General features: G+C 39.0%; 1 protein-coding gene across 2 annotated transcripts in view; it reads left to right on the forward strand.

Annotated features, from left to right (window-relative positions):
* Positions 1-9: 9 nt before the first annotated feature.
* TMEM182 (transmembrane protein 182) overlaps positions 10-13442 on the forward strand; it is a 416631-nt gene continuing 403198 nt past the window's right edge. For both annotated transcript variants that reach the window (XM_005575169.4, XM_045368694.2), the window contains exon 1: positions 10-110. In XM_005575169.4, the coding sequence (XP_005575226.1) occupies positions 108-110 (3 nt within the window). In that variant the 5' untranslated portion in view covers positions 10-107. The remainder of the gene's footprint in view (positions 111-13442) is intronic.

Consider the following 13442-nt stretch of genomic DNA (forward strand, 5'->3'; position numbering starts at 1 on the left):
GCAGAGAGAGGGGGCGGGTGCTACCTGGCCGCTCCGCGGGTGCGTGGCTGGTGCTGTTGCTGGGAGTTCTGGTCCCAGGCAAGGTGGGGACTGGGCACGTTATCAACATGGTAAGCACAGACCAGTTTGTGATGATAATGGTGATGCTCTTTGTTTCCTCTGGGTACAGACCCTGCTGCCCCTATGGTTGGAGGACAGCAGGGAATTGTAATGAGCTTCACTTCCTCCTACGGAGTTATCCTAGGAGGTGACCAACTCCAGCTTGAAGTTCCACAGACCGTGGCTACCAGTTGATTGTGACAGACCTGGAATACGTTAACGTGGCTCTCCAAGCTTTCGTTTGCCTATTTAAAAAGCAGTAGGAAATAATGTAGGCCAACTTCTAGAGGTGTGAGAATTCTACATATGCTTCTTAAGGTCTTTCTCTGGTGCACTGCAATGTGAACAAACCATAGATGGTCTATGCCTGAGTTGAGGTTACAGTCTCATGGAGTAAAAATAATAAGCACGCAGTGAATAAACATAAATAAAAATACCAAACATGCAATAAAAAAGCATACAATAAGTAAAATAATATAGTGATTAATATAAAGAAGCACGGTCTTGATGTGGAAAGTAATGAAGTAGGGGAGTGAGCTACATTAGAAAAGCAGTTTGGAGGAGGTAAGCTGAGAAGAGTGGAAAGAAGATAGGTGTGGCTGAAACGTCCTCATCAAACTGAGAGGTCAGCAGGAGTGCAGACCATTTAGGACCCAAAAGGCCATAACAGAGATTTGGGGTTTATTCTGAGTGCCACGAAAGGAATTAAGTGAGTGAACGGTACCAAAAGGTGCCTTTGAATTACTTAGCAAAGCCCATGACACATGGTAAGTAATAAATATTAACAATAGTGACCAGCCCCTCTTTTCTTTAGAACTTGTTATTCCTCTTTTACTATGGGATCGAGAAGAGTCTGACATTTTACTGAGATTTTGCTCAAAATCTCCATTTACTTGTGTAGGTTGCTAAATTCTGAGATCTGTTAAATTCAGTGTTGCAAAGTTTCTCATGGGAGGGGGCACTGAATAGGGAGGAATGGAATACTGATACTTAGAATTAAGACATATAATTGAATCCAGGTGAAACTGTCAATCTTGAACCCCCAAGTTATTCTGAGACTCCTTTGCAGGAGAACTAGTTTGCTCTCCTATAGCTGAGGAAACTAGTCTTTTTGTGCTTGAAATTTTGTGATTAGCTCATCTGGGAAAGGCGCCTTGAAGGGGCTGCTCATGTTAACCTATTAAAGCTGCTCACTGTGGCTACTAAATACATAGCTAGGGTGAAATTTTAGCATGCTCTGGTGACAGGTACACATTATAACCTAGGAGGACATCTCATACATACCAAAATAATTGGAAGTATTGGCCAGGCATGGTGGCTCACACCTGTAATCCCAGCCCTTTGGGAGGCCAAGGTGGGCGGATCACGAGGTCAAGAGATTGAGACCATCCTGGCCAACATGGTGAAACCCCATGTCTACTAAAAATACAAAAATTAGCTGGGCATGGTGGTGGGCGCCTGTAGTCACAGCTGCTTGGGAGGCTGAGGCAGAAGAATTGCTTGAACCCGAGAGGCAGAGGTTGCAGTGAGCTGAGATTGCCCCACTGCACTCCAGCCTGGCAACAGAGCGAGACTCTGTCTAAAAATAATGATAATTTAAAAAAAGATTTGGAAGTCTCTGCTAATATATAACCAATGTAAACTTTAGAAACGTGGGGGAGAGATTTCTAAGGGTGTTAGACAAAAAAAAAAAGGGAAAAATATAACACTAAATTAGGCAGAACTCACTAGTATAGGTGCATTTGCATCAGATACCAGATGTAATATATTAGCTTTTGCAGCTGGTGGCAGCTCTAATAGTTTACTCAGTTGGCTGAAATTTAGACTCAATGATGACCTACATTTAGTGATGTTCAGATGCCACAGTTTTCCTGGCAAAATGTGGATAAAGGACTCCAAAAGTTTTGGAATAATGACAATGTCAGAGTGGATTTATTGTGTATGACCTGCAAGCCTAATACTCAAATCTATTCCACGAAGAGGCCAAGAAGGCACTTCCTGCACTAAGGCGCTGAGGAATGTGTTAGTGAGAGATGCACTTGCAGTTTTGCTGAAAAATAAGATTTGCTATTGCTGTCTTTTGTAGGCCAGGTGTAGCCATGGAGGATACCACCATTAAGATAAGCTCCCTTATTATATGAGGATAAGATTTCCAGATTATCAGAGGCCAGGTCACAGCACTTAAAAGACAAGGTGGACACGTGTACTTTTAAGGTCAGCAGGAATGTATCAGTCACCGGAATGCCTTGACTTGCAGGGATCTTTGACTATGGCTAATTGACTATAGTATCATAGGAATGAAATAAACAGAAAGCCTACCAGAGAATTGATTAAGTTACATAACAGAATAAACTCTAGATCTGGTACCACAAATTTAGTGGGTCTAAATTTCAGCCAACTGAGTAAACTGTTAGAGCTGCCCCCAGCTGCACAAGCTAACATATTACATCTGGTGTCTGTTGCAAATGCACCTAATTTGACTTACCACAAAAAAATCACAGCCTGTTACACAATTACTAGACATAATTCAATTCAAAAACAGTCCCTTGATTCAAGGGGAGTCCAGGTAACTTTGAGGAAGGATATTGTGGCATTCACATGAGTACATTCCATAAATCTTCCTTTTAGCTTTCCCCTAAGGGACCTTCAGCCATTTAGCAGAGTGACTGTGCATTGGGAAGAAAAGGAATAACCAGTTCTTTGGGGGCATTACTAAACTCTGGCTCTGAATTTACACTAATTCTTGGGGACTCAAAATGTCACTTTGCCGCACCAGTCGAAGTAGAGCTGTTTTGGGAGTCCCTGAGACCATTCCTCTCAGATTCAATGAATCGTGAGGAGATAGAACTCAGCGTATAGTCATACTTGTGGCTAAGATTTATTATGGTTAAAAGATACAAAGAAAAATCAGCGAAGTGATTTGCATGGTGTGAAATCTGAAGGAAAATAGGCACAAGACTCCAAGAGTCTTCTCCCAAATGGACTCACATGAGACATTAATTCCTCCAGCAATAAGTTGTGAAATATTGTCTACCAGAGAAGCTTAGAGACTTAGTGCCTGGGGTTTTAATTGTGGCATGGTTATATAGGTCCTTCTCTACTTAGCACCTATCAAAACTCCAGACTCCCTGGAGGAAAGCATGTGTTTAGTTTAAACCATATTGTTTGTACAAACAGTTTAGACACAGTGTACCACTCTTACAAGTTAGGATAGTGAGAGCCCTACCAAAATCTGAGTTCCCAGATGCCAGCCAAGCAATAATACTTTAAGCAAAACTTGCAAAGAATAAGAGGCCTACTATGTTAACTCTTTCTGGCACAGAAGCTTAGAGTAGTCAGGTGCTAGATGAAATCTTAAGTCTGATTCATAGTGGGCCTAGTTGATCAATGTGTTTCCTGAATTCCTGAATGTATAATTGAAATAGAATATTTGACAACTGCCAGTATTCATCAGTTAGCTCTCTGACCCATGGGTGATCTCCTTTATGGTAGAAAAGACTGAGTGGAAATACCTAGAACTTTTTTACCAAGATAGTAAAACAGAAGAAATACTTCATTCCTGGGAGAATTAAAGAGACTAAGTCACTGTAAAAGGCTTAAAAGAAGTAAAGGTGGTCATTTCTGTCACATCGCCATTTAACCCTAATCTGCTTGGCCTGTGAGGAGGGTGGATCATGGAGAGTAACTGTGCACCATCATAAACATGATCAGGCGTGACACCAACTGTGGCTGGTATCCCAGATGTACCTTTGCTGGAAGAAACCAGCATGGTCCCTGGTACATGATAAACAGCTACCATCCTGGCTAATGATTTTTGCTTGTTTTTGGTCCATACTAATTTGTAAGGACAAATTAAACAAAAGCAATTTGTTTTTAGTGTACAGCATCAACAGTACACACTCACAGTATTGCCTCAGGGATATGTCAGTTCTTCTGCCTTTTGCTGTAATAAAATAGTTCACAGAAACTTTCATTATCTTGGCATTCTATATAACATCCTATATATCCAGTACATTTACAACTTGATACTGATTGAATCAGATATGCAGGATATAGTACTTTAAGCAACTGAGTAAGTTATATACAAACTAGAGGATGGGAGATAAACCCCACAAAAATTCTGGGCTCTCTACGTTGAAGCTTCTGATGATTTAAAGGTCTGAAGCATGTACAAATATTTTCTGCAAGGAGAAACACAGATTACTGCATCCCTTACCACTTACCATGGAAGAAGAGGCACCATGTTTGGCAGGCCCTTTTGGGTGTTGGGGGCAACCTATATCACATAGGAGTGTGCTACTTCAAGCAAACTAGATATATCACCTATAAGTCTGCCCTTTTCAAATGGTGAAAAAAGAGAAGGCTCTGCAGCAAGTTCAGGTGACAGTACAAGATTCTCTGTTGATAGGGCTTTGTAATTCTACATATTCGGTGATTCTCATAATATCTGTGGCAAGTAGGGATGCTGCCTGGTGCTTTTGACAAGCTCCAGTAGTAAAATTACAGCACAGATCTCTAAGACATTGGAACAAATATATTCCTGCTTTAGTGGAAGTGTATTCTTCTTTTGAAGCTTCTAGAATGTTCCTGGGCCCTGGGGGAGACTGCACAACTAATTGTAAGGCATGGGGTGGCCATGCGGCCTGAGTTTTCCATCATGAACTGGGTGTTCTCTAACCCACTGTGTTAGTTTCCTATAGCTGCTGTAACAAATTATCACAAACTTCTTGTTTGAAAACAATAGAAATTTATTCTTTCACAGTATTGGCAGCCAGGAGCCTGAAATCAGTATTACTCGAAGAAAATTAAGGTGTCAGTAGGGCCATGCTGTTCTGGGGGCTCTAGGGGAGAATCTCTTTCTTGTCTTTTCCGTCTTCTTGTGACTGTCGGCATTCCTTGGCTTGAAACCGCATCACTTTAGTCTTTAGGGCTAGCATTTTTAAATCTCTCTCTGCTTTACCTTCCCATTGCCTTCTCTTTGTATATGTGCCAAATCTCCCTCTGTCTCTCTCTTTTAGGGATACATGTAATTGCATTTAGGGCCCATCTGGATTATCCAAAATAATCTCCCCATTTCTTGATCCTTAATCACATCTGAAAATAATCTTTAGCATTTACCATACAATCAAACACTCATAGGTTCTAGGGATTAGAACATAAACATTTTTTGAGAGGCCAGTTTTCAGCCTTTCACACCCACCTAGACATAAGGTTGTATGTGTGCATCATCAAATGGAAGTTCAAATTGGGGCCATTTCAGAATGTATAAGTAAGTTGCAGAACCCTGTGGCTTGACTCAGAGTCCTTCAACAATAACACCTGTTGCATTGTCTCCTCTTCATTCATATCCCTGGCCTCCTGGGAAGTTCCTTACAACCAGCGGACTGAGAAAGAAAAAAAGTTGATTTACAAGTAGGTCTGCATGATATCCTGGTGCCACCTGAGAGCGGACAGCTATAGTACTACAGCATTCCACTGGGTGGCTCTAAAGGATGGTGGTAAAGGAAAATATTCCCATTGGTTGAAACTTCCAGATGGCACTGTGGTGTCCACTTTGCCTGTAGTGAGAGATAGCCAAAAATAAAGTACACTATTCACGGACAGTTTCTTATAGATTGGGTGGAACAGAATAGTGGCAAGGAAGTTTGGATAAGATGTGGATGGATGACTCAAAAGGAACACAGAATGGAGAAGATATTTTTGTCTTGCGTAAATGCCCACCAACGGGTTTCCACTGCAGAGGAGATGTAATGATCAGGTGGACAAAACAATGTGCTCTTTGGTCACCATCCTCACAGTGCTTCTTCAATAGGCTCATGAATAAAGTAGCTGTGTTAACAGAAATAGAGGCTGTCCCATGGGCTTAATGACATGGCCTTACCCTTACCAATTCCATTTCTGGATATTTAATCTGCCAACCACAAAGACCGACACTGACTCCCTGCTATGCCACTATTTCCTGGAGGAGATGAATTAGCAACCTGATGGAAAGTTGATTATATTAGACCTCTTCCGTTGTAGAAGGTGCAGAGAGCCATTCTCAGTGGAATAAACAGATATTCCAGGTTTGGATTTGCCTACTCCATTCATAATGCTTGTAGCATCACCACCATCTATGGACTCACTATGGGAATTTACACAGCATTGTGTCTGGTCAATGCACTCATTTTACTGCAGAGAAGGTCAGTGGGCTCATACTTATTGGATTATTACATTCCTCATTACCTAGAAGAGACTGGCCTAATTGAATGGAGAAATGGCTTACATAAGTGTTAGTACACTGCCAGTTGGATATAACACCCTAAAAAGATGGAGCTTTGTTGTAAAGTATATAGTAAAAGCTTCAAATCAGAGACCCATTTACAGTGCTACCACCCCCAAAGCTAGAATATATAGGTTTGGGAATTAAGGGGCAGAAGTGGTTGTGGCTGCTTTCACTGTTACACCTAATAGTTTACTGACAGAATAATTGCTTCCAAACTTGACAATGTTCAGTTTTACTAGTTCTGAGATCTTAGATCACAGGGTGGCTGGAAATTTTTCTACCAGGAGGTATAGCAAAGGTTCTATCAAGTAAGAAGATGAGACTACCACCTGGAGATTTTGGCTTCTTCGTGCCACTAAACCATCAGGAAGAAAGGGGGGTTCATCTTCTGGATGAAGTAATTGATTCTGATTACCAAGGATAAATTAAGTTTAATGCAACATAACAAGAGCAAGAAAGACTACAACTGGAAATCTACAAAAACATACAAACAAAAAAGACAAAATGATTAAAGAATAATGTATTTCATGAACAAAGGTTTTTTCTTTATCATTGTATGCCATAAAAATGCTGACCAGCTAATATTTTGACTGAGAACAAGTGGCATATGAAATACACAGCAAAAGAAAGAAGCTATAGGTGTCAAATAAGATGTCATGCCTAATTACAGAAGTGAAGACTGCAAAAGCTTTGCATATTTCCTCTTTGCTTATTATACATGCATGCTTATTTGTATATGCTAACAGTTTTCTTCTTCTGTCTCTTTTCAAGTATAATTTTATATACAAGTGTGGGAGCTTAACTTTACAATTGGGTCTTTAGTTAATAGAATATTCAGTGAATATTGTAACTAAATTCGAGGAGTCATTGATATAGCCAGCGATGTTGAGACGTCTTGTATTTGTTGTTGTTTTATTTAGGTTTTATTTGTTGTTCTTGTTTGGTGGAAACAGAGTGGTTTTATTTGATGTTGTTGGGTGGAAACAGAGTTGTTAAGTTGTTTTAAGGAAGTTGAAAAGTGAGTAGAAGGATGTATTTGGAAGCTGAGTAGCCAAAGTGTGTACTATGCCAGTTATCAACGTGTTGCTCTCAGCTCCACATACAGCCAACATTGCCCTTCTTTGTGATACTGGAGCCGGATTCCATAAACATTTCTCTTTTACTAGATCACATGATGTTAAGCTTTGTCAGCAGATGGTGCTGAGGGACACTGCATGAGGAAGGGGCTCCTCTTCCAGCTTTGTTTGTCTTTCTCTCTTTTTGCTCTTGTGAACAGTGGCAGCCAGTAGAGTGCAGGATACTTAGTGGCCCCTAGTCCTCAGCACTTTTTGGTGGTGCCCATCCAGGCAGGCAAGTTCCTTTGGCAACCCAGCTGGTTTCCAAGTGAACCTCCCAAGTGCGCCAGCAAGTGGCTTCCAAAGCCATTTCCATGGGCATCTCTGCTAGTGGCTTCCCAGTGAGTTTCATCAGTGCCCCAGCTGAGTGCAATAGAGGGCAAGAGAAAGATATAAAAGACATTTATATTTGAAAGAAAAAATTAAAATGGCCTTGTTCACAGACCACCTGGTCATCTATGTAAGAAATTCTAAGGAATCCAGCAAAAACATCTATAAAATTTAATAAAGTAGGTTGGGTAAGGTTGTGAAGTATGAGATCAAGATATAAGATTATTTATATATGCTATTAGACATTGGAGTTTAAAAACAAAACCATTTTGAATATACTAAATATGAATATTAATAGAAAGAAATATGACCCAAAAATTTCCAGAGGCAGTCCTTCTTTTGAACTCCTACACTTCATGGTGGATGCACCAAGATGGTAAAGTTCTGACAATTATTTTCATCATTTATCAGAGATAATTTTCGAGCTGTTAACTTGGAAAGATGAGGTAATGTCTCCTTTCTGGTCAAGGAAAATGCTTACTTACTGCCTACAAAAGGGATGAATACCCCAAGCTCAATGTTTCTCAGTTGTGATGTATGGCATTCATATGGGTCCACTGCTGACATGGTTTGGATCTGCGTCCCCAGCAAATCTCATGTCGAATTATAGTCCCCAGTTTTGGAGGTGGGGCCTGGTAGGAGGTTATTGGATCATGGGAGTGGTTTCTCGTGAATGGTTTAGCCCCGTCCTCTTGGTGCTGTTCTTGTGATAGTGAGTTAGTAAGGGAGTTCTTGCGAGATCTGGTTGTTTAAAAGTGTGCAGCGCCTCCCCTTCCCTCTCTCTTGCTCCTGCTCCTGCCATGTGAGATGCCTAGCTCCTCCTTTGCCTTCCACCATGATTGTAAGTTTTCTGAGGCCTCTCAAGAAGCCAAGCAGATGCCAGCATCATGCTTCCTCTACGGTCTGTGGAACTGTGAGCCAATTAAACCTCTTTTCTTTATGAATTACCCAGTCTCAGGTATTTCCTTATAGCAATGCAAGAATGGACTAATACAACCTCCATGGGATGTAGAGGCATGGAAAACTCATGCATATATGCTGATGTTTATGCTGCTTGCTGTGTCATGAGTAACAAAATCCTTTGTCTCTGATCCAATAGTCTTATGTCTTCTGCTGGCATTCGTGAAATTGTAATAGGCTAACTTAGTTCTTATATGGGGTGAATGGGGTGAGATAAAATCAAAGACCTAATAGAGGCCTACACACTGAAAAACATTGTTCAGAAATAAGAAAGAAATTCAAAATAAATGAAGAAATATAACATGATTGTGAACTGGGAGACTAGATATTATTAAGATAACCATTCTCATTTATGGTATACTGCATGTAACTATGTGTCATTTTGTTTGTTAAAGAGTAAAATACTGTGGCAAGAATTGGTGGGAATATGAACTGATACGTTTTGGCTTTGTGTCCCCACGTAAATCTCATCTTCAACTGCAGTTCCCATAATCCCCGTATGTGGTGGGAGGGACCCAGTGGGATGTAATTGAATCATGGAGGTGGTTACCTCCATGCTGTTCTCGTGATAGTGAGTGAGTTCTCAAGAGAACTGATGGTTTTATAAGGGGCTTTTCCCCCTTTTGCTCAGTACTTCTCCTTACTGCTGTACCCCGTGAAGAAGGACATGTTTGCTTCCCCTTCCACAATGATTTAAGTTTCCTGAGACCTCTTCAGAAATGCTGAACCGTGAGTCAATTAAACCTCTTTTCTTTAAAAATTACCCAGTCTTGGGTATGTCTTTATTAGCAGTATGAGAAAGGACTCCACATTTCACCAATACTTTTCACTTTCTGTGATTGGATTATAGCACATTCTAGTGGATGTGAGGTAGTATCTCATTATGGTTTTGATTTACATTTCTCTGACGGCTAATGATATTAAGCATTTCTCATGTGTTTATTGGCCATTTGTATATCTTGTTGGTAGAAATACCAGTGTAGATAATTTTCCTGTTTTTTAATTGTTATTTTTTAAATTATTGAGTGTAAGAGTTATTTATATGGTCTAAATACAAGTCCCTTATCAGATATGTAATTTTAAAATATTTTCTTCATTTTTGTGAGTTATATTTTATTGATATCAATGTCATTTGATGCACATATGTTTTTAATTTTGATAATGTCCAGTTTATCTATATTTTGTTGCTTATGCTTTTGCTGTGATATCTAAGGAAACATTGCCTAACCAATGACAATGAAGATTTGTTCCTATTTTTTCCTAAGAGTGTTATACTTTTAGCACTTAAATTTAAGACTCTGATCCTTTCTGAGTTTACTTTTTTTTTTGAGACCGAGTCTTGCTCTGTCACCCAGGCTGGAGTGCAGTGGCGCGATCTTGGCTCACTGCAGCCTCTGCCTCCCGGGTTCAGGCCATTTCTTGCCTCAGCCTCCCGAGTAGCTGGGATTATAGGCACCCGCTGCCATACACGGCTGATTTTTGTATTTTTAGTAGAGATGGGGTTTCACCATGTTGGCCAGGCTGGTCTCGAACTCCTGACTTCATGATCTGTATGCCTCAGCCTTCCAAAGTGCTGGGATTACAGGTGTGAGCCACCATGCCTAGTGTTAATTTTTGTATATTTTTTGATGGAAGGAAGGAGGGGTTGGCCTTAGGTCAAATATCACAAACTCTTGCTGTTCTTACTGAATTTTAAAAGATTTTCTTTAATAAATGTTTTATAATTTGCTTTATGCCTTTAGGACAAATTACTTAGACTTTAAATGGTTGGATATCTTAAATGGTTTTCATCAGTTATACTTTTTCCACTGGGGAGTGGGTTATGGACCGCCTCACGCTGTCACCTTGCAAGTGGAACTCAGATTCTTTTTATTTTTTCCTTTTTTGGTATATTCTGTAGTATTTTGTTGAAAGCTTAACATGCTGCATAGGACAGTGCATAGTGAGATGTATATATATTTTTGGTTGGAGATGAGTCCTTCCTTTCTGCTGGTTCTTCAGTGTAAGGATGTGTGTTTATCGAGTCTCCTTGGACATTGTCTTTGCCAGGGAAAGTGTCATAATCTGTGTAGTCTCAGTTATGACAGGTGAAGATAATACAGACCCACTAATTCTATGCCTTTGAGTATTGTTTTAAATATAGGGAAGATCACTATCTAAATATTAATGAGCAAGGAACATGCATATTAAACTCATGTCTAGTCCCGGATGATACTGACATCCAAATTGCTGAATATGGTGGCAGAGGTCATGACAACAGGAGCCTCTGCACAGTAATTAGTCAGGCAGGTATACAGTAGGTAGAAAAGTGGTCTTCCCATGTTTAGTTGAGAATGCCATGTAACCATGAAATGTAGAGCCTATGGGAAAATTTTTTTAAAAAAACAGGATCCTTGAAAGAAAAAGATGAGAGAGAGCTAGATAGGCTGCTAAGTGAGTCCAGAGGGTCTTGCATAGACAGATTTGGCTGTGACAGAGTCCTGGTGGTTTTAAACATCTTAAATATCTGACACTGCCGTTATTAGGAATTTCAGTAACTATTCTTTGTTCGAATAATATGAATCTTCAAGAGCTTTTGAGATGGAAAATGCATTTGTCAGAATAGGCTAGCTCTTCTGATGTCTTTACAAATCAAACCCTAAAATCTCAGTGATTTAAGACAGAAAGTTTTTGTTTGTTTGTTTGTTTTCTTTCTCATATAACGCTACAAAGGTCAGGCAACTGCCCCAGGTAGCTTTTGTCCCTATGGTGACTTAGAGACCCATGCCTCTTCCATTTCGTAGCTCTCCTATCTTCGAGGTTGCCTTCAGAGGCAAAGTGAGAGGTGAATAAGCCCCATTCATTCTTAAAATCCTTGGTTTGGAAGTAACTTCCCATGTATGCACAAACAACCAAAATCCAGAAATGCGGCTCCGATCTAATGACAAGGAAAATGGGAAATCCATGGACACTGATAGTCTGCCACAGACAGTTCATCCGCTCCTCAATGAAATGCCCTTGATCAGCTGGTTCTCTTGACTCTGGGTCTATCTAGTCCTGTAAGAGGCCCTTTCACTGCTGCTGTCATTGGTCCCACTGCTTCTAACCTGTTGCTCTGTGCTATGTATAATTCTAAGTCAATTTGATAAAGCATATGTTTTTATCTAAAGAGAATTTAGACATACTCAGGTTAGAATGAGAAAGGGCACAAAATAACTTTTTAATAGATTATCTGCAATGCGGTGGGTCTTATGGTAGGCACTTTACCAAAGTTATCTTTTGTTAATTGCTTGAATTCTATTTGTTAGTCTAGGCTGGATTTAACTATGAGTAAAACAAAGAAAGCAGAGCCCTTAATTGCATGTCACCTCAGTTTTCCTGATGTAAGATATTAGCAATGTCAAGAAAGAAGCATTACTATTATAAGTGCTATGACCTCCTAAGTTAAAAGGGTATTTTCTTCTCGTCTTTTTCCCTTTTTTCTTTTCGTTTTTATTCTGAGTTCTCAAATTAAGCTGATAACATAAAAATGACATTATCTGAGAAAAATTTACATTAATTCTAACCCAGGCTTCTTTTTGCTCTTTCATTAAGATTTGTCTTAAATTATTTCTCCAGTTATCAAAGCTTTGATTCTCCACCACTCTTAGAGCTCTGGAAAGGAAGAATGTAATTTCAAGCAGTCTGCATGTTCAAGGATAGCTCTGAAATAAATAATGTATGACACAGATCCAAGATTACTGGAGGAGTTTATCACAATAAATGGACGAGATTCTTGGATTTATGTACTTTAAAGAGATAAATTTAGTACCCTAAAATTGGACATATTTCCAAGAATTAAAACTTTATATTCTTACTTATCTCACTTTGGTTTACAATGTAAAATCTTGAACCTATTTTCTAAAAGGTAGAAGAAGAACACTTTAGCTTTAAAAATATAATATTATTTCTAATAATATTAAGAGCATATAAAACACTAAAATATTACATAGTAATAAGTAATGAAGTATTGACACATTCTACAACATGAATGAACTAGAAAGCATTATGCTAATTGAAAGAAGCTCATCATAAAAGACCACATACTGAGTGTCCTCTATATGTTCCATTTAGATGAAATACATGGAATAGGCAAATACATACAAACAGAAGGTAGATTAGTGGTTGCCCAGGGCTGAGGGTGAATTGGGAATGAGGAGTGACTGCAAACAGGCAATTTCTTACTGGGAAAGATGAAAATGTTCTGAAATTAGATTATGGTGATGGCCACAAAACTCTTTAAATATACTAAAAATCATTGACTTCTATACTTTGATCAGGATACTTTTATGGTATATTAGTTATATCTTAATAAAGGTGCCTTAGAGAAAACTTTGAACCAATCATCTGTTGTGAAACAATTTGGAAACGTAAAAGTACATGATTATGTAGAAAAGAGCATTTATAATATATATACCTGTACATATTTCACATAGAATTAATTTCATCCTCTTCAAGAAAAGATCATTTTCCCTTTGCATGACAATATAAGGTTTCAAACACAAACTACCTCTGTAAAATTTCAAAATTAACTCTAATTTTTATGTAAAAAATACAAATATTTGCTTCCATCCTATACAAAAAAATTAGATGTATGTTTATATGAATAATACAAGGAATGAGAAACATACTTCAAAGTGTTTCCAGTGATTACA

The sequence above is a fragment of the Macaca fascicularis genome, chromosome 13, assembly GCF_037993035.2.
Source record: "Macaca fascicularis isolate 582-1 chromosome 13, T2T-MFA8v1.1".
NCBI classification, from domain to species: Eukaryota; Metazoa; Chordata; class Mammalia; order Primates; family Cercopithecidae; genus Macaca; species Macaca fascicularis.